This window comes from Phalaenopsis equestris, unplaced genomic scaffold (genome assembly GCF_001263595.1).
Source record: "Phalaenopsis equestris unplaced genomic scaffold, ASM126359v1 Scaffold232618, whole genome shotgun sequence".
Classification (NCBI taxonomy): Eukaryota; Viridiplantae; Streptophyta; class Magnoliopsida; order Asparagales; family Orchidaceae; genus Phalaenopsis; species Phalaenopsis equestris.
The window spans coordinates 9,600-31,910 of NW_018250582.1; the positions used below are offsets into that span (position 1 = coordinate 9,600).

At 34.4% G+C, this 22,311-nt stretch overlaps 1 protein-coding gene across 1 annotated transcript; it reads left to right on the forward strand.

Moving 5' to 3' along the window:
- The first annotated feature begins 206 nt into the window (after positions 1 to 206).
- Positions 207 to 21,555, forward strand: LOC110038349 (26S proteasome non-ATPase regulatory subunit 2 homolog A-like). Its single transcript, XM_020743157.1, has 18 exons — positions 207 to 301; positions 398 to 521; positions 653 to 753; positions 944 to 1,064; positions 1,154 to 1,213; positions 1,565 to 1,632; positions 16,857 to 16,899; positions 18,311 to 18,376; positions 18,497 to 18,535; positions 18,625 to 18,707; positions 19,144 to 19,258; positions 19,427 to 19,501; positions 19,770 to 19,928; positions 20,428 to 20,535; positions 20,618 to 20,716; positions 20,803 to 20,943; positions 21,120 to 21,224; positions 21,310 to 21,555. The coding sequence occupies exons 2-18, from the start codon at positions 414 to 416 to the stop codon at positions 21,538 to 21,540; spliced, it is 1,722 nt and encodes a 573-aa protein (XP_020598816.1). The 5' UTR covers positions 207 to 301; positions 398 to 413; the 3' UTR covers positions 21,541 to 21,555.
- The last annotated feature ends 756 nt before the right edge of the window (positions 21,556 to 22,311 follow it).

A 22,311-nucleotide genomic window follows, 5' to 3' on the forward strand; every position in this document is an offset into this window, starting at 1 on the left:
ATTTTAGGCTACTTAGCAAATATTATTTAATATTATTTTTATGCATTTTATTGAAACTACATAAAATTAGGTTCATTATCAAAATCAATTACATTTTTGTTCATCCAAAAAGATGAATCAAATTGATTTAATTTCTTAAATGTTAGAAACAAACTCTGTTAATTTAGTAAATTTAGAATTAAAAAATTCAAATAGAATAACTGCACCATACAGGAAGCAATACATCCTTTTTGATCGTTCCCCTTTCTTGTTCGTCTTCCTGTGGTCGAAGCCCTGCCGCTTTCTCCGTCTTGATAATCTTGTTGCCGCCTCCACTACACACTTACTACTTAGATTTTGTTTCCTCACTCTCAGACCTCTCAAATCACTGAAAGAATTTCCTTATTGCTCTCCTTAGATAACTTAGCAAAGCCATGTCCGCCGATCAAAACCCTAGCAGCTCATCGGCTCCGGAGCAGGCAGCAAAACCGCCTCCAAGGGATTCAAGGAAGAAGAAGGAAGATAAGAAGGATGAAGATCTGGTGATTCTTTTGTTAACCCTTTTATAATTCCATGAAAATTTTAGCTCGGCGTTTCCCTGGTGCCTGTGGGAATCGTAGTTTCCCATTTGCCATAATCGATGCTAACATTGACGTTTCTGTGATTTGTTCAGTCTGACGAGGACCTGGCTCTGAAGCAGCAGCTCGAGCTGTATGTCGAACGCGTCCAGGATGCTAATCCCGGTGTCCAGAAGCTTGCACTAGAGAGCATGAGGTATCTCGTTTGGTTGATTATAAGGGTTTAATCATATTTACTGCCAGACCCATTAACTACTTTGAAGTAGTTTCTGATGACATATTGGGATTTCTCGTTTCTAATGATGTTTTGAAGTCTAGTCTATTCTCTCAATCCTCTTTCACTAGATGGTGACGTCCTTTTATTTTTCTTCTCCTTTTGTTTGCAGACAAGAAATTCGATCAGCAACAAGCTCAATGACATCTGTTCCTAAGCCTTTGAAATTCCTTCGTCCACACTATGGAACATTGAAGGCGTACTTTGAGACAATGCCTGATTCCGAGCTAAAGGTTCTAAACATTTTATGGGCAACGTTTCTGCATGAAATGGTTAATTATTAATAATCATCTCATCGGTCGCTGAATATATTGTATTGCAGAAATACCTAGCGGATATACTTTCAGTGTTGGCATTGACCATGTCTGTTGAAGGAGAAAGGGTTAGATTACTAAATATATCATGATGACCATTTAGCATATATTTTCTTTATGATCTTCATTGAGCTGTCTGCATAATTGTTGTGCTTTCATAAACCTGGGAAGTTGGCAACATGATTGGTGATAACTTTGAGTTTCACATTAGCCTATCCGGTACACAAGTATGATTATTATTTTATCATCATATGACATTTATGTTTAGCAATTCCTGAACCATGCATCTGCATTAGTGTTTGTTCTTGTAGATTGATATAGTTTTTTAGCACATTCTATTGTTTGTACCATTGTATGCTATTGGTTCTATAAGATGTCCTTGTTTGTGATTCTTATATTTTCACATATACCTTTTACAGGAGAGTTTGAAATATAGATTGTTGGGTTATGAGGGCGACATTGGTTCTTGGGGACATGAATATGTACGGTAAGTTATTAATTGTGCATCAATATCGGTATTTTACTTTATACGAGCATGCTCGCACTAGTCACAACTTTCTGTTGGTTATTGTAAAAGAAAATTGACTTTTTTTAAGAAAAACACGTGACCTTATTATAGCATTTTATTGATGTTATTGAACCGTCAGCATCACTAGTTGTATACCGACTAATTGAAGCTCCTTTGAGGATTTTCTTCCGAAATTTTGTCTTTAGAAGCCCGCAACTAATAATAAGTTAATGCCTAATATATATAAAATTAAGTAACTTCAAAATATATTTCTTGAAGATTTAAAATTGTGCTAATGGGTATTAAGGCATTTTAATTCGTGAGACAGGCACAAGCATCAAGGCAGTTTGAGGTTTAAGCTTCAAATTTAAAAATTATATGAAGGAAATAATATTATATAAATATCAAAATGTGATGTAAGAAATAACATATTAACTTTCTAGTATATTAACACATTAAAATGTAACATATCAACATTCTAATAAAATAAAATAAAAATATTAAATTGTGTATAATAAGTGCTGATTTTAGAATTCAGCGAAATTGTATTATTGATATGAAAATGGGGTATAAATACCCATGCATGAATTCTAGAATAGGTAGACGAGAAAAAAGAAATAATATAGAAGGAAAGATATAACATCTATATCCTTAATTAATGAATTCATAATATATACTTGGAGATAAAAGAAACAACATAAAATAGAAAAATCGAAAATAAGAAAGGAGAAATTCAATCCAAGGAAATAAATCTAAAATAGGAAAGAAAATAAATTTAATCCAAGGAAATAAATCTAATCCTCATAATTTCGAACAGTAATAAATTATTTCTTAATATAACTTCTAACGCTCTCCTTCAAGTTGAAGCATGGTTGAAAATAATATTCAACTCTGATTAGAAAACAACAAACAATGGACAAGGAAGATTATTTGTGAGTTAGAACTTAAAGTATTCATTCCGTACTTAGTAATCAACCCAAAGAACATTTAATGATATTTTAGTTGACTGTGATTTTCTTTGACTGCATTGTCTATTGGTAGGCGGAAGACTCATCGTGGTAATATTGCAGGGAAGTGCACGAAAGTAGACAAACTTCAGGAAAAGTTGACTTCCTAGTTGTTTGTGGTTGTCTTAGACTGCAGTTTCTACAATGTCTGTGAGTAGGCAGAAAGCTTCTCTAGGTAATATTATAAGGAAGTAGACAACTTGCGGGAAAAAGCTACAAGGTATGACCTGCAAAAAAAAAAAGGAAGTAAGCTCCGAAGTAGGGTTTGTTGCAGGAAAGATTCTGAAGGAGAGCTGATGCAGCAAAAAACTCTTGAGGAGGGTCTGCCGTAGCAAAATTTTTGGAGGGTCTGCCGCAGCAAAAGTTTCAGAGGAGGGTCTATTGCAGGAAAGATTCCGGAGGGCTTGATGCAGGAAAAACTTCATAGGAGGGCTTACTACAGGAAAAGCTCTGGAGGAAGGTTTGTTGTAGGAGAGATTCTGGAGGAGGGTTTGCTGCAGGAAAAATTCTGGAGGAGGGCCTGATACAAGGAAAAACTTCAAGAGGAAGAGGCTCTGCAGCGAGTAGGGCATGCAATAAGATACTTCTGACTGCAGAGAGTTCCGTTGGCAAAGGAAAATAGAGGACCTCCATGGAGTTTTTGGGCAACAGAAAAGAAACCGGCGCAGAAGGGCATCTAGGCCATTTGTTGGGATTTCATTCAAGGATACATCCAGACTCGCATCTGTAATAACATTCCAGACTCGCCTCTGTAATAACATTTCTCAAGTCATTTTGAAAGCATGCCAAAGATGAACTACTATGTAACAAACTTCTCTTCGTTTCCTCAATCCATGCATATGAAATGGAGGATAATGCCACAGAGGAGGCTGCAGGAATTTGCAGCCGACAGGAATTTGCGGCTAGCAGGAAGGTGCCGGTAAGGTTTTCTGCTGTTAGGGACTTGCAGAGAAGAGGTCCAATTGCCTGAAATCTGTAGGGTAAAATCTGCAGAGGTAGATTCAATAGCTGGAAAACCTACAAGAGGGAGTTCTGGCAGGGGGAAAGGTTGCATGGGAGAGAATCAACCGTAAGAGTAGGTCCGACAGTCTTGGTAGGAGGTCTAGTCTGCAACAGGTAGGTCCACATGAAGTTATGGCGGCGTGAAAGGCTCCAAGCGAGAATTTCGTCATCGGGAAAGGCTGCAAGGGGAGTTCCAACGGTTGGAAAGGTTGCAAGGGGAGTTCCAGCGGTTGGAAAGGCTACAGGGGATAGTTCTGGCTGTGGGTTGGTGCTTTGGCGGACTTGGGAGGAGATCGAGAGGTTCGACAACTAATTATCTCTCAAGAAGGATCAACAACTAAAATTTGTAGAGAAAATGGTCATGGGAAAGCCTGGAGGGAAGGCAGTGGGAAAAATGGCTCCTCCCCTTTGTGCGGTTTTGCTGCAAGCAGAGAATCGCGATTTCCACCAGAATGAATAAATCCCAGCGGAATTTTAACAAGGAAAATAAAATTGAGATTTCCACAAGAGTGGAAAACTGAGATTTCCTTTAGAGAGAAAATGATTTCCACTAGAAAAACTGAGTCGAGATCTCCACCTGAAACTCAAAATCAGGATCTGCGCCTGCGAGGGACAACAATTCTTCAAAAAAGTGAAAAATAGAGATTTCAACTGGGGATCTTCTGTGATTTGCACTGGAGAGAAACAAAATCCCACTGTCGGGCCTAGATTTCCACTTGAAAGTGAAAATAAGGCTCGTAGTCCGTTGAAAACGCAAGCCTGTAGCTACTTGAACGTTTGCTCAGGGAAAACCATTGAAATCACAATGTCGCGGTGAATTGTGCGCCTATGCAGGGAATAAATTAAGCGCAACAAAGGCTGCAAGTATTGCCGACTACAAAAATCGACTCCTATGACTGGTTCTTGCTTGAACACAGGGAGAATCTAGGGAGGTCTCCGATTCTAATAGCTGCCCGGTGAAGTTCAGGCTGAGAATCACTCTCTTCCTACAGGGAGGATGGCGGGAAGAAAGTCTGCCAACTTTGAAAGGTGGGCCAGTGGCTAGGGTCAGAAACTTATCTCTGATATCATGTTGATTTTCAGAATTCAATAGAATTGTATTATTGATATGAAAAGATGTATAAATATCTTTACATGAATCCTAAAATAGGAAAAACCAAAAAAAGAAAATAGCATGAAAGGAAAGATATAACATCTATATTTCCAATTAATCAATTCATAATAATTACTTGGAGATAAATGAAACAAAATAAAATATGAAAGCCTAAAATAAGAAAGAAAATAAATGAAATCCAAGGAAATAATTCTAGAATAGGAAATGAAATAAAATCAATCCAAGGAAATAAATCTAATCCTCATAACTTGTAACGGAATAATATTATTTTCTAATATTACTTCTAATAGTACATGTTAACATCCTAATATTAAATCGCAAAATAAGATGAGTAATTTAAACATTAAACCACCAAAATAAGTTTAAATATCAAAATAAAATAACAAAACATCTTAATATAATAATTAAAATAAATTCAATAAAAGTCTATTTTTCTTCACGCATTTTATCCCCCATTAAGTAAGAATATAGTAGGTATTGACATTCAGATGTTTAATGGCAAAAGTCCATATTACTTTCATCACCCAGTGAACTTCAATTATAATTATTGATATAATGAATTATTTTCTCTCTTGCTTCACCCTAAGTCATATCCATATTTTCCAACTCTTTAATTTGAATCATTTTCCTCTTTCCTGATCTATAATAGTCAATAAAACATTAATAAAATTAAAAATAATGATTATGTTGATAGTTAGAATTCAACAACATAAACTTTTATGGATAATTTTTTTGTAAAAGGCATTGTGGCGCTCATTGTATTGCATAATTTTAAATAAGGCCTTTGTTACACCTTTTCTCTTGAATGCTAACCATTCTCATGGTACCTGATCATGTTGCTTTATCAAGATAAATCAAAACCATAACTGATCCTTTTTTCTGCTCTTTATAATTTTAATTAACTGGCTTAGTTCTAATTTCGCTTCCATGGTGGTTGATCCTCATTAAGAGTGTTTGTAAAAAGCATTGAGGCCCTCATTGTTTTGCACAATTTTAAATAAGGCATTTGTTACACCTTTTCTCTTGAATGCTATCCATTTTCATGATATCTGATCATATCGCTTTATCAAGATAAATCAAAACCATGACTAATCTTTTTTTATGTTCTTTATAATTTTAATTAACTGGCTTAGTTATAATATCGCTTCCATAGTGGCTGATCCTAGAATAAATCAAGTTTATTATTTAATGCAAACACGATTTTTAATCTTATATTTTAATCTCTTATTTGGAAATTTCAGTGATGTCTTTTAAGTATTGTTCCCTTAGATTAACATTTTATCATAATGTTGATTATCTTATTTAGTTTGAAATACTGGTACTAAACAACCATTTTCTTATTTTTTGATTTCCCATGAGTCTTTAAGTTTGTCATTAAAAAAAATTACATATCAAACTAGTTTAAATTTTTTATTTTTTTATAGAAATATATTTTCACCCTAGTCTTGCCTTTATGTATCTTCTTAACTACTAACTCAACTTCATTTTTTGGTTTAATTTATTACACATTTTTTTATTCTACCTAGTTGCTATTTTAAATTTATTTATTACTTAAAGCCTTCTGCAATAAATTCCCAAAATATAATTTCAAATTTTTAATGTTTTTATCTATAATTAATATTATATATCCGTTATTCTTAATTCTTATAGCTTGTTAGGAATCTGTAGATCTCATTTCTTTTTTTTTTCTTGGATATCTATACTTCTCCCTTTCTCCATCTTTAGCTTTTGCTTTCTTTGCAAATATCTATTATTTGTAAAGTTCTCTTTTTTTGTTGTTTTCTACCTTTCCCACTAGTCGGTATCATATGAAGAGTTCCTTTTATCAACTTGGAGCTCGCAGTCTCAGTGAAGCGACACAGAAGAGCAAACAAATGTAGAATCCAATTGACAAAAGTTGGATAGTGGCAACAAGTATATAACAAAAATGCGGAGGGGAGATGACAAAAATAGGGCTACAATGGTTGTGCAATAGGTATGGTGTTATCAAATAACTGGTAGTTTTTTAGTGCTAATAAGGGTTACATATAGTAGTTTTTCAAGCTGTTGGGCTGGCCGGTGGTCAATGGAGTGCGGAGAGGAATGAAAGAATTGGGAAAAAAAATCTATGTCCTTTAGTATTAGATCAGGACCTTTTCATAAAAAAATGAAAAAAATAATTCAAAATTATTTTAAATCTGCTCTACTTTCCAATAATTTATTAATAAACAAACTAACACAATATAAACAATTATATCTTCAAATAACAAACTAAATCATAAAAAATAGAGCAAAATAAATTCTAATCTTGTCTTTTCTCTTGTTGACTTTTCATAGAGGGACTTTATTCTAGTTGCATAGTTTTTTATTTTATATTTTTGGTTGTCTCTTTAATCTTTCATCAACAACCTAACTTATGGAGTCCTGGTCTTTCTCATATGATATCTGATTGATGATCCAATTATGCCTACAGTTTTTGATAATATTCTCTTTGATAACAACTGTATAATGTAAAAATCGCTATTACTATCAATTTTCATTTAGAATTTAGTTCATTAAACTTCAACGAAGATGATCTCTTTCTTATTTCATGATTTAATCTTCAAATCATAATCATAAGAGACCTGATTTATCAAGATTCCCTAATCATGGATCCCTCTTTTAAGAGAATTTACTTGCGTATTTTTAATCTTCAAATTGAAGCTTACTTGTGTGGCTGCTTTGGCGTAACATCTTGCTTTGCTTGGTTTTTGACCTCTCAAGAAAATTTTGGTAGATTTTTGAAACTTAGCTTCATGTAAATGTTGAAAGGCACATATTTGGTAACAATTTTGTTTGACTTGGTTCTATAGTAATATCTTATCTTTTGACCTTTTCAAGTTTAACAAGTCATTTATTTCTTTTTACTCTTTTTCTATTTGAATTTCGAAGGTTGCCCATTGGCCCTTCAAGCTCTTTCCGTAGACTTTTTTACTTGTGGCACATTTTTCTCTCTCTCTTTCTGAAAATATGCCTTTCTTTTTTTTTTTGGACGTCTTTGGGTAGCTGAATGTACATTGTTGTGCACTTGTACATAATCTTCACCACTTATTGATTGCTTTGATTTTGGTAAATTTTGACAGCTCTAAGGTTTTTTTTTTTGTGAACAACTCTTGACTTATTAAGTAGCTAGTGTTCTAATTTTTAGTTAAGCGAGTCAAACAAGAACAAATTTTTGAGCTCGAATTATAAACGAACCGGACACGAAAAACCCTTTATTCGATCGTGTTCAACTCATTTTATTTCGAAATAAGGAAATTTATATATTATTTATATAATAATATATTATATATATTTATATCTAAGTTTAATCATCATAGCTCATGTGGTCATGTGATTTTGCTCCTTTCATTGCTTAGGAATGGTGAAGGTTTGAATCCAACACCTTACATAAATTATTTAATTAATTTAAACGAGCCAATTTCGAGCCGAACACGAGGCGAACATGAACATGAATATGTAAATCGAGCCAAACATAAACAAACTTTTCACGAGCAATTTTAAACACGAGCTAATTTCAAATGAGCCGAATAATATCCAAGCTCGAGCTTGCTCAAGCTTGCCTCATTTATAGGCCTAGTATCAATGATGGCCTCGTTTATTTTTAAGGAGAATAAATTTTATCATATTCCCATATTGGATGACTACCGTACCGATATATCATTTTGCATTGCCATCAAAGATAGGGACCTGTCAATCTTGTCAATTTGATCTAACATACTATTGGAAACATGATAAAAATCAAAACTTTCTCATTATTCTTCCATTTTTAGTAATTTGTTTAGGTGCAATTTCTTGCTTTTTTTTCCCTGTGTGATTATGTGTTTAATAATAGTCATATAACTTGTTAGAAACATTAATTTTTTGAGAGGAAGGTCGATCATCAGTTTTCTTTTCCTTCTTTATTTTGGAGAAAGGTGAACCCTCCTCGGATGATACTTAGGTTCTTTTTTCCCTACCTTGATCTTTGTGCTCTATGACCATCACTATCTTATTGGCCTTGCTAATAACTGTGATTGGGAACAAACTGAGTGCATTTTCAATTTGAAATCAATGTCTTCAGGTGTGTTTGATCAGAATTTGCAGATTTTCATGATTTATTCCGAACATCACCATCTGATGCCAGAACTTTGTGGTGTACTTCATAAATTGTTTCTGGTATTGCCTCAAATTGTGTCAGTTGTCCCACTGATCTTCTACATAACCATTTGGTAGAAGTTTCGGTGTATCAGAATTTTGAAATATTTATCAAGTTTACCGATTGATGGTCATTTCATATTGAGATGGGCATTACATCTTGTGAGAGCATGAGGGTTTGACTTTACTCCTGTGAAGGCAAACTTATCATGGGTGTTTTGCAAGACGAAGAAAGTTTCCAATTGGTTGATCAATGCATTTTGTTTCTTCATATTAATTGCCTCTTTATACCTAGGAATCTCTACTTTGGCTTCTGCTTTTAAAGGTCACACCCTTTGCAAGAATTAGCCATATCTCATCCTCATACTCTCCAATCATGTTTGCAACTTATAGAGTAGAAGGATTATTACTTTGTCCATTGTTGGCCATACTTGTTTGCATCATCATCCACTCTACATGGTGTCCATTTGCTTTTTGCCATTTGATTGCTGATTTGGCGTAGGTTTTTTTTTTTTTGACATTAATTGGCTTTTTTACTCTTCCTCTTCTCTCACTCGACTTTTGATGCTTCTCCAAGTCATAAAGTGTCTCTCCATTGCTATTATATGTTGATTGACTTTCTTTCTTTTTTTATTTTTTATACTTTTTTGTTTATACCATGCACCAAGGCGAGATCTGCTGCTACCAACTCAATCCATAAACGCTTCTCTTAGTTTCAGTTTTTCTCTTCTATATGCATACCTCTTTTTTACTGTTTTCTACCATTCCTAGTTCCACACTCAGAGTTTTGTTTTTATCCACCTGGAACTAGTTGAATCTTCGAGTAGCAACTGGATAATATCCAGTAGTAGAACAGCGGCAGAGTGCAATTTGCTGCAGCTGGACAGCAGCAGAGCAGAGGGGATGTGGCAGCAGTATGGTTCCAACAGTGGCACAACTGGTTTCTGATAGTAGCAGCCAACAGCTGGCAGTTTCCCCAACTGCTGGGTTGGCTTATGGCCAACCAGGGGAGAGCAAAGAGAGGAGGAATTGGGACAAAAATTGTATCTTTATTACTGGATTGGTTAGCTTTTTTCACTCTCTTTGGAAACTGATTCCTAAACAGGTTCCATAATATAAACAATCAAATCTTTGAATATAATTATCAGAAAATGAAAAAGAAAATAACAAAATCAATCCTAGTCCAGTCTTATTTTTCACTGACTAGTTTTGAGAGGGACCTGATCTTGGCTGCCTTACTTTTCCCTTGCCATCTTTAATCTTACATCAACGACCTATCTTTCAAAATTTTGATCTCCCTTCTATGCTGTTTGATTGATGAGCTAAGCATGTTAACAGAGTTCTCATGATGCGCGTTTCAATTTTAATTTTGTGATTTGAGAATCATCATTATCATCAATTCTCATGGAGAAATCAGACCATTAAAACTTCAATTTCTGTGATATTCTCATGGGTTTAAATAGGAGAAATGTGATGCTTTGGAACTAAATTATCCGCATGCGAATGGTCAGGGATTATTTTGGGATTTATTCTTATTTTCATGATTTGATGCACAAATCAGATCATAAATGATCTGTAGATCACAGTTCTTTGTTTTAATAATCTTTGAACAATCTTCTTGTTTGTTCTCTTAAAATTTTCATGGAAACTTTCTTACTACAATTTGCCATCTTTCTTGAATTTTAAGATGTGCTTAATTCCAGTTCAAATTTGTCTCTCTCAGCAACCTATTTTGGAATATTACCATCTTTCTACTTATTAAGTCTACCGTATTTCTAGTATAGCTATATTTTATTACTTTTTTGCTTGCTTCTATGATATATGCAGTTAAACTTTCTTCTGGAGCTACTCTGGAATCTCTGCGACAAGGTTTTCATTGATTTGAGAGCTTGATTTTTGAAAGTATTTAAATATTGGTCTCATTTCTTAAAATATTTGTTCACTCTAGTAAGGTCATATGCTATTACAAGGCAAATATAATCCCCCTTAGCTTATTATCTCATCTTCCATCCTCTTCATGAATACTTTCATGACCAAACCTACTAAACCCATGGATTCCCTGAAGTGAATGCCTAGAATTATTCTCTACATTTTTAGATATACATTATAGTACTCCATCCATTTATTTGTGAAAGTAGTTTTCAAGTTATTTTTAAATCATAACTTGAGAAGTAATAGCTACATTTATAGTACCTTAATGATTAAATAGCTCACCCAAATCATAATCTTCTCTTTTAATTTATATTTTAACCTTTTGTCCACTACTGTCTCTAACCTATTTTTCTTGTTAACCTTTCATAATAGCTTTTTATGTTTTTAAATGCTGTGTTATTTATTTCTTTTTAGTTTCTTGCTTACTTCTTTTATTTATTATAATTTTCTTACATGCCTATGGAAAGTCCTTAAAAGTTTTACAGAAAACCTAATATTAAATATACCTAGTTATCTCCAACCTAATTTTGTGTCATTATAGGGTGAATTCGTTGCTCACCATAGAGCAAAAATCCGTGAAAATATCACCTACAAGTGATGCTGGTATTCCACAAATCACCTAGTCAATAAACAGTTGAAATAATGTAAACTGAGCAAATAACAATTCTCTAGAATTGGAGATTACGGGATTGCACACTTTTTGCAGATTGTTTTTGAGTTATGTTTATGCTCTTATAGTTTTTAATTTACAACAAGGAGGGAAACGATGACATCAAACAATATACATTATAAATAATTGATTACAAGCAAGTAAATTAAACATACACACAATACTAACTCTGGTGGATGCATATAAGATGATGCTATGTGTATTTAGATCTACAAGATAAAATTGTGCTACCTCATGAGTGATGAAACGCTAAGCACATTGTATGGCACATACACACAATAATGATGGTGATGTGTGGTGATCAAAAGAGGGATTAGATAAGTTGTAGGATGAGAAATGATCGTGTTACCAATCAAGAGTTACTAGACTACGTCGGGTGATTAATAGAGAGATTAGGTGTGTTGTAAATGAGAAAGGAGGGTGAAAAGTTGATGCCATCTGAGAAATCGGGCTGCTTCGCAGTTGAGAAATCAAGGTTCTCGGTGGTTGGATAGCTAGCCAGAATCGAGAAATTATAGGTTTGCTGTGAAACCAATAGTTTAAGAGGTCTTCGGTTGTTCAAGAGAGGTTTTCACTTTGATCCAATCTGACTATAGACACATCACCTAAGAAAGATAAAAGATATAGCATGCTTGTGAGGAAGAACTAGAGAAAACAATCTTATTGCATAAATCAAAAATCCAAAAAAAGTGCTAAAATAAAGAATTAATAATATATTTATGCCTCAAAGCAAAACTAACCATAAAAATAATTTAAATAAGGTAAATAGGATCCCCTTGGGGCCTTAGCTAGCCCATGGGAGTTGGAATAGCTTGAACCTATCTCTCTTGGACCGCTTCACGTTTTTGGGGTTCACCTTGTGGCGAAATCACAAGCGGATGCCTACATTATTCTCCCATGTAGGAGAGGGTTTGCTTTCCTTATTGAAATCTCTTATATCCTTATAATATAATGAAAAGTCAACAATGCTGGAAGTTTAACCTTATGTGCAATATCATTAATCTTCTTAACAATCCTAAATGAATCATCGACTTTAGGCTTGAACTTTTTAAATGACTATGTAGGAAACATCTCATTTTTTAGCCTAATCCATCGTCACAATATTAGAAAATCATTTTTTGTTTGGGTTTGTTAGCTTGCTTTTGATACTTGATTTTTTGTTTGATAATTGCCTTCCTTACTTGATGTAGGGACTGAATCTCTTTGACTTTAGTCTTTGCATAAGTCCTAAGCTCAATAGTCAGAAGTACAATCATTAATTCTAGCAAACTGGCTGTAAGCAAACCTGACCCAAAAAATATTTAAGTCCCATTTGCTTAATTTTCTTGCTTAGGCCAAAGAGGGTTTTTCAAACTCTAATTTATCATTTTCGTTTGCTCATTTGTCTGGGGTGTGCAACTGAACTGAAGTATAATTTGATGCATAACTTGAGGAAGAATCAAGTGCCATTGCCTAATATTTTTGCTTACACAAATCATCAAAAGTGGCTTCTCAAACTTTGATTTATTGTTTGCCCATTTGTTTGGGGTGCGTTGCTGAACAAGATTATAATTTGATACACAAATTACCCTGTAAAATTCTCCAAAAATGACTTAAAAATTTCACATCTCCATCACAAATGATGGTCTGAGGTACACTGGAAGGATTATCTCCCTAAAATATAAATCTACAATATGTGAAACCCCCACCGTATTGTGACAGGATACAAATGTGCCATCTTGGAAAAACAGTCAATATGCACCATAATTGCATCCTTATTGTGTTGGGTTTAAGGGAGGCCCACAATGAAATCTATGCTCAAATCGATCCACCGTGACTTTGGTACAAGAAGGGGGGTGTATAGATCTATATATTGCGATGTGGTCTTGGTTACATGACAAATTCTATACTATAGAATATGCCTTTTCACATTTCGTACCAATCTAGGCCAATATAAGTTCTCTTTCGCGAAAGAAAAAGTCTTGTCTCTTCTAAAATTTCCAACTATTCTTTTATTGTGGTACTTCTGGAAAATAGCTTATGAATGAATTTCTAATAATGCATAGTTTATTTTTATAAAACAATTAGTATCCGTGGAATTGCTCATTCGATCTATCATAATGAGAAAACCAAATCTCTTGAAAATTCTTATTAGTGGTATACACATCCTTCAATATTTCAAAGCTAATTACTTTCGACTGTATAGTGGTTATCAAGAAGGGCTCAGGGCTTCATCTACTTTATTCTTGTTTCATATTTTATGCCTGAGCATAAAATGAAATGAAAACAGGAACTTCACCCAGGAGGCATGTTACTCTTTAGCTTGTTTTGACTAATCAGGAGCCTCAACTTCTTGATCAATATAAAGTGTGAACTCACTTACCAATATGTATGGTAAAATTCCTTGTACATGGTATTATGGAGGGCACCCACATCAAATTGTTGGTATTGTATGTTGATATTGTAGCCAATCGAAGGAGCTCGACAATCCGACTTGATAGGCTTGTTTTGCAGACCAACTCACTAAGCCAACTCATTAGACTCGCTCAACATGTCATGTGTTAAACAAACTTCATTAGAACAATTCGTTGAGGCAATCTCATAAGTTAGGGAGTCAAGTCAACTCATGTCAACTTGGCCGAGCCTTTAGGTCGATTTCCAATATGTTAAAGCAATTCAACTACTTACCTCGTTAATACACTTTATAAGTCAGACAATGCTTGGTCGCATAACACATTACACACTCTTTATTTATTTGTCTAGCTAATTATATAACTATCCTTGAAGTCGATTTGTACCTTTTAATAAGGAGTGATACCTTCAGGGTAACTTTTTTTTTTAGCCATTAATCTAGATGATTGGTGAGGCATTGAAGCACATACCTAGGGTTACTAAAAGAGTCCAAATGTCAAATAGTTCTTTAGTATCGGTAGGTTGGAGAAGAAGATTACCAATGAGAAGATCTACATCGACTACACTCGTCTATGATGATAACTTATCATTTTGATGGTGAAGATTTTTCTTCTTTCTAAGTATAAGAGAAATGAAAGCAACCATTGGAGAGTACATTATCCAAGGAAACCATGGAGGCTAGCCGTTTAAACAAGCCGAGCACGAGCGAGCCCAGGCTCAGCTCGTGTTCAACTCGTTAAAAAATACTATTGTTCGTGTTCAGTTCGTTTATACTTCGAACAATAAAAATGTGTTCGTGTTTAACTCGTTTGCTTAACAGGCCAAACACGAGCTGTTTGTGAACAAAAAATTGTTTAACCCTAGTCACACAGCTGTATAATATTAAGGGTTGATGCAAGATTTAAATCTTATTATTTATATTAAAAATATCATTTAAATGTAATTCATATATTTTTATCCAATTTTTTTAATTTATAATTTTAATTGGTTATAAATCTTTGTAGCATTGTAGTCAATTAGATTTTAAAAAAATACTACTGATCAATTATATATATAATTGATGAGTAATATTTGAGCCAAAACGAGCCGAGTACGAACTGAACATGATCAAATCTTTGTTTGCGCTCTGCTCGTGTATATATCGAGTGCAAAAAATTATTCGTGCTTGTTTTGTTAACTTAGTGAACGAATCAAACATGAGCTTCTTACCGAGTCGAACACGAACTGTTCGCGAACAACGGGCCATTTTGACAACTCTAATGGAGGTTGAAGCATAAAAAAATTTCAATATTTTGTCCTTGAAGTCTTATAAAGGTATATATGATCCATCTGATCACATAACCTCGTTCAAATCAGCTGTTTGCCTATTGAGGATCACAAATGCTTGGAAGGGCATATTTTTTTTTATAGTTTTGAAGGAATAAACCCTTTGCTGGTTCAATCACTTGCTACCATGAGATATCTCTTCCTTCAAATAATTCAAGTGTATCTTCATTGCCCAATTTGTAAGTGCCCAAAAGCCGTGGAAGAGTTTGTAGCCTTAGTGTGAATTCATTAGGAGCCAAACGAGTCATTGAGGTGTTTTGTTACCCGTTTCCAGAGGGAGATGTTAGATGTGAGAGATTTGGAGCCATTAGTCGTTCATGCTGCTTTGGCTCCTGGCCAACAGAAGGTACATTCGATTATAATTTAGGGATGCAACTTCCCGGAACCTTGACCCAGCTGTTAGAGCTTGCCAACAATTAATGTTTTAACAAGCTCATTCGGGGCGATAAATAAGGAGCAACTACACCGAATAAGGAAAGACTTTCATAAAAAGCAACAAGAAAATAGAGATCGCCTAGTCCTAGAAGAAATTTGAAAGGAGCCAGATCGTCTTTCCAGAGTGTGAGTTTGTTTGGAGATGGTTCAATCGAAGAATGGAGAAGAGGCGCCATTTCCAAGTCATCTCATATTTATCACAACTCCTTCGGGAGATTTAATGACCGAAATAGTAGAGACCATTCAAAAGAAAAATTTATTCAAGGGGCTTGCTCCAATGAAAGCTAGTGGTCCCTTGTGTGCTTTCAAAAAGGATTGCATGTATCATTGAGATCATGACCATGATATCAAAGAATGAGGATGCTTGAGAAGCCTATAAACAACTTGTACATTTTGTGGAGACCCATAAATTCCTTGGAGTCAATAGTGAACATTGAAATAGGCCACGTACATAACAATATAATAATGTAACAAGTGTTCTAATTTAAGACCTAATTAATTTAATTACTTTTTTTGTATAAAAATATATATTTGGAAATAAATGATGTTGATCAAATTTAATTTATGTGTTCATCTTTGAGTTTCTAGTATAAACCACAAACTCAATGATAACACTTAGCTTATAAACAAATACACTATGCTGTTCTTCTTCGCCTATCTGTCCTTGAATCTTCATTTGCACTCTTGTGTTTATGAATTTTTCATCTTGAACTTCACTTTAAGGTGCAAAATCTCCAAACATCCCTAATGCACAAGGTCATCATCACTATGGTTCCTACTCAATCATTTAGCTTGTAAATCACTTTGCAAACCATTAAATGACAACATGTGAGATTTGTTATCATTAAGTCACTGATAAGCTAGTCATCATGCTTGATATACACTAAGGCTTGTGAGTTCAACAGTTGCCACCATTAGATTCCACATTCTCGCATCTTCTTTGAACACCAACTCCATCAGTATTTTATAACTCTTTATTTAATTTTTTATGGTAATATTCCTGGCTTAACAAAAAAGGTTGGACTGATAGATCCTTTTTAATGATAACTTGATATTCTTACACATTTTCTTCTATTAAATGCACAAAATTTTCCTTGAAATTTCCCTTGGTTTTATGTTGCAGTAGCTAACTGTTATTCATTTTCTTTCTGAATTTTTGATTGGTGAATAGGAACCTTGCTGGAGAAATTTCACAAGAGTTTGCAAAACGCCAGGTAGGCCTGAACTTATAAAAGCATGATAGCTGAGGGTTGCGAGTCATTTTTTATTTTTTCATCATCTTTCTGATTCTTCTTTAACTTGTTCTTCTTGCTGGTTGTAATTTGCATTTTGGAGTTAGGTACTGTTTTGGACAGCTTCATGTCTCCTTGTGTTTCCGACCACAATCATAACTCTGTTTGGAGAATTGCTTTCTTGATTATTTCTAAAATTTCTGTGTCGGGAAGCTTTTTTTTCAATCCGACCCGTTAAAAAGGTTGTGAATGTAAGAAAATTTCTATTTGATTTCTTGGAAAAAAATATAAATTTTCAATTCCCACCGTAACTTTCTAAGAAGTTATTTTCTTTACCACAGCTTTACAACAACTTCTTTAAAAAGCTACAACCACCCAAACAAATCCTTTATTTGGGCTTGAAATGATGAATTGAGATTTCTTCAGGGTTCAACCATTTTCATTTTCAAATTAGCTCAACTCATTTAGGGTCAATTTGGGTGGCTGTAGTTTTTTTAAAAAGTAGTTGTAAAGCTATGATAGAGAAAATAACATCTTGGAAAGCTGCGGTGGGAATTAAAATATATGTTTTTTTTCCAAAAACCAGACAACAACCTTCTTATAGTACTATAAACAGGTCAGGTTGAACAAAATAGTTTCCCTCCACAAAAAAATTTTAGAAAGCTGCAAAAAAAAAAAAAAAAAAAAGAAAAAAAAAGTTCCCCAAACAGAACAGTTAAAGTTTGAAACGCATAGCAGAGAGAAAGCTGTCCCAAATAGACCCTTAACATCTTGAGTCTTGAAGCCTTTCTGGTTGTTGTATATTTCTTCCTTTATGTTTGTGTTATTGGAAATTTAAATTAATAAGTTATAGAGCAGTTTGCAAGTTTCCAGTTCAACTAGACTTGTCATTATTTAGCTGTCATTAATTTTGAATCATATGAAATCATTATTTTTGAAAGTTTGTCGTGTTTTGAGAATCAAAGTTTATAGGTATTATAACCTTTGTTTTGCCTCTTTAACTTCCACGGTCAGCTTAAATTGAAATTTTAATGCCTTTATTTTATGTAATTATTAAAGAATTGAAGCCTCTGCATGCTTTTCTCTCGTAGATTGAATGCCGTTTTTTTGGTTGGCATTAATGTTATCTCCTACTTATCATTCAGTAATTAATGCAATATGAAAAAGGATAAACACATTTCTTTCCCCTTTCATTACGTTGTAGTATTGAAAATAGTGCTTGCTTCAATATGTAATTCATTCTCATAGAACTATATGAAGACTAATAAATGTCATATCCATGTAGGTTCTCGTCCTGTTGACTCATAAAATTGTTGGTTAAGTCTGTTTTTTAGTCTTCACACTTATCTTTCTTCCATTTTATCCCTAAAATCATTGCATTTTCTTAATGCAGTACGATGACCTGCCCATAAACGCCCTTATGGAGCTTGTACAACAAATTGTTGCTTTTCACATGAAGGTATACTTCATTTATATTATTTTTAAGGTAGTCTGTTAGCACAACATATTGATGGCATGCATGCCTTGCTTACCTGTTTCCTGTGCACTAATTTAGATCTTTTCTACGAATTATTTGCAGCACAATGCTGAGCCAGAAGCTGTGGATCTTCTGATGGAGGCATCTAAATACTTTAATTCACATTGCATGCTTTAAAATTTCTACAGTCATAAGCATAGATACTGAACAATTTCTCTTTTTGAATCCAGGTTGAAGACCTTGATCTGTTGGTTGAACATGTTGACTCTACAAATTACAAGAGAACATGCTTATACCTTACCAGTTCTTCCAGGTTAGTGCATTGGCAGAAATGCAAAATTGTCTTGAGTCACGCTTCTTTATTACTTCTGTATAAATCTCTCATAACTTGAGACTTGCACGTGAAGATGTTTTATCATATTATAAAACTCTTCATTTCCAATGTTTATCATAGATTTTGCTACGTGTTCCTTCATTTGGACAGAAACACATGATCCTAGTGACCTGAAAAAAAAAAAAAAAATCACGAACGGGGATAGAAAGTCTAAAGGGAAAAATGCAGTTTTTTGTGAATTTAATAAAGACTTATAAAGGGATTAATGCATTCAGTGAATCCCCAACTAACTCTGCGTGGATTTTTTGATGAAATTTAATATCTTTCTCAATTTAATAAAATTTTATCATCTAGCATGCGCAGAAGATTTTGTATTCATGTGAAAGTATATTTCCTTGACTTTTTAACCCTGCAGTTACCTACCGAGTCCAGATGACGTTTTGGCACTTGATATAGCATATACAATTTATATGAAGTTTGAAGATCTTGCAAGCTCTCTTCGGATTGCACTTCTGCTGGACAATATTCAGGTTTAACGTCAATATGTCCATTAATTGAAAAAAATAAAAATATTAAAATAGAAAACGTTAATATCTCCATTCATTTGCTCTTTTGTGCTCCTACCTTTCATAGTAGAATAGATAGAGCGTGGTTTTTTAGTCTTCTTGTTCCATCATACTTGGTTTCATCGTGTGCAGTATGTCAAACAAATATATACATCGACAAATGACCCCCTACTGAAGAAGCAATTCTCTTACATTTGTGCACGTCATGTAAGTATGCACAAAATCATTATTCATACTTAAAAAAATTTTCTAATTGCAACATTTTACACTGTGTGCCATTGGGAATATATTTATTTTGCTTAATTTGAAATGGTGAGATGTAGGCAGTTGGATGATTGTGAATGCCAGTCATTCCTTATTGTGCTCATCAACATATAAAAATATATTGCCGTCATTATGGCAGCTTTTTATTATTTATTTATTTGTATTATCTTTTAATACCTTTTAATGCTTGATTCCACGGTTGTGAATTTAGGGTTTAGCACTGGAGCTGGATGAAGAATGGGTTCCAGATGAAAAGGAAAGAGAGGCCTTGCAAGATATTGCAAACAATGGTAAATTAAGTGAAGGCTATCTGACTCTTGCTCGTGATATTGAGGTTATGGAACCAAAATCTCCAGAAGACATATATAAGGTATAATAATTGTCTATCTTCACGTACATTTTTGTGGTGTTTGCTTGATAAGATGTTGGGGTAGTTCTCTGTTAGTTGAAACAGATGTAAATTTTTCTTTTTTGGCATGGAAGAGTGCATCTGCATGAGCTCATAGAGCTGTCCTTTTGTAATATATATGATATTTAAGTCATTGAACACATTCAACGTTTTTCAGCTTCAAGTCCTCTAGGAAATGCTGGAATACGCTTATTTCAGTTGTTGCAGGGTTGAATGCTTGGTTAAAGAAATTTCATGCTCAGCTGTTTTGTATTTTCTGTATGCTTTAAGAAAGTCGAGCACTAGTTATAAAGGAAGTTTTCACTGTAGAATGTAAATTCATTTATGCTTATTATTAAGAAGCTCCGACATTTGATGTAAAATACGGGAAAAAGCATGCCTGCTATGTATGCGCATGAGCACATGTTTAATTCATTGGAATGCTGTAAATTTGATTGATATACATTTTCATTTCTGTAAGGCACACTTGATTGATGGACGAGCAAGTGCAAGTTCCAGCCTTGACTCTGCCCGGCAGAATCTGGCTGCTACTTTTGTGAATGCATTTGTGAATGCAGGTTTTGGACAGGTAATCACTGATAGAATAATGCACGACTGTGCTGGAATGGCTCACTTTAATTTTCAGCTGTATGATCTTATTATTTCCACAGGATAAATTGATGACTGTCCCCTCTGATTCCTTAAGTGGACCAAGTGGTTGGCTGTTCAGAAATAAGGATCATGGAAAAGCCAGTGCAGTTGCAAGTTTGGTATTATATGCTCTTTCGTATTTTAAAACTAGTTTTCTACATTTTAATATTTTATGTGAAACTTGAGTTTTTGTTACCTCTTGTAGGGGATGATTTTGTTGTGGGATGTTGACTCTGGTCTAGTACAACTCGACAAGTTTCTTCACAGCAATGATAATCATGTTGTTGCGGGAGCTTTGCTTGGTGTTGGCATTGTCAACTGTGGCATCAGAAATGATTGTGATCCTGTATGGTGTTTTCAAATGAGCGATGCTCTTTTATAACTTATTCTCTCTAATGTCTTCTATTACTATCATTATGCTCAATGCAATATATTCTTTCTTGGATCTTAACGTACATTAACATTATTTTGCCATATGCACCCATTTTCAATTGCTTCTTGTTTATCAACTATGCTTTGCAGGCATTAGCCCTTTTAGGCGATTTCATTGAAAAAGATGATACAATTATCAGAATTGGGGCAATTTTGGGTCTTGGCATTGCATATGCCGGGACAAACAAAGATGACGTAGAATTCCTTGGCATCTCCTATAAAATTATATTTATTTATTTTTATTATTTTTGCCCTTGTTGATCTGTTTCCTCTTTGCCAGCTAAGAGTCCGCCTTACTAGCATTCTGGGAGATTCAAAGTCACCCCTGGAGGTCCTTGTATTTTCTGCCATTACATTGGGGCTTGTCCATGTTGGTTCCTGCAATGAAGATATCGCTCAAACAATCATTTTGGCAATAATGGAGCGCAGTGAAACTGAATTGGGTGAACCCCTTACTCGCTTGCTTCCTGTAGCTCTTGGTCTTCTATACCTTGGCAAGCAGGTAACCTAATGGAATGCTATCTGTAGTTGTAACATTTGCTTTAGTTGGAGTTGGTTGTGTTGTCTTGTTAGGGAATGGAGAGGAAGAAATTTAAACATAGGTGAAAAATCTAAGATAAATTGTTCCAAATTCACAATCAAAGCATAAATTGGATGAACTTTTAATGTTGTGATTCATTGGCACTATTTATTTTAAAAAAGGATGTCTATGACGTACAGTTTGGCTAGGCTTGCTGCTTTTTGCTACTGCAGGATGTGCTTGACATGCTCTTCCTGTGCGGGATGTGAGGCTTTTTCTGCTTTCAGACTTTATCCTTTATTTATTTAAAAAATTAAAGTGTAAGTGGGATTTTTGTGCACACCCCAATCTCTGGCAGTGTTTAAACGTATTTTGCATGTGCTTGAACTTAAGAGAGATGGGAACATTGTTTTACTCATGCTTGAGCTACCTCTTTACTCTTTTGAAGTTTTGCATGTGTCGGCACGTTCGATCACTACAATTCACACCATTTGCACTGTTATTTGTTGAAAACTTAAATAAAATTTTTGAAAAAATCGATTGCGGACCAAAATTTTGACGAGAATCGAATTTGACGCGTTTTTGCCCTGATCGTCGACGAGGTTCTTCGAATGACCCTAGATGATGAAACGGACTGCGTCGTCGCGTCCGGAACGTCAATTTTAGTTAGGAAGGACACTCATTTTGCTAGGACGCCGCACATGAATAAATTGCACAAAATTTGACACTTTTTAAGTAAAGAAAAAAAAAATCCTTATTTTG

Coding starts and splice junctions, on each gene's coding strand:
- LOC110038349 (XM_020743157.1), top strand. CDS start 414: ATGTCCGCCGATCAAAACCCTAGCAGCTCATCGGCTCCGGAGCAGGCA. Junction 19,259..19,426: donor TTCTGCTGGACAATATTCAG/GTTTAACGTCAA, acceptor CATCGTGTGCAG/TATGTCAAACAAATATATAC. Junction 21,225..21,309: donor CCGGGACAAACAAAGATGAC/GTAGAATTCCTT, acceptor CCTCTTTGCCAG/CTAAGAGTCCGCCTTACTAG.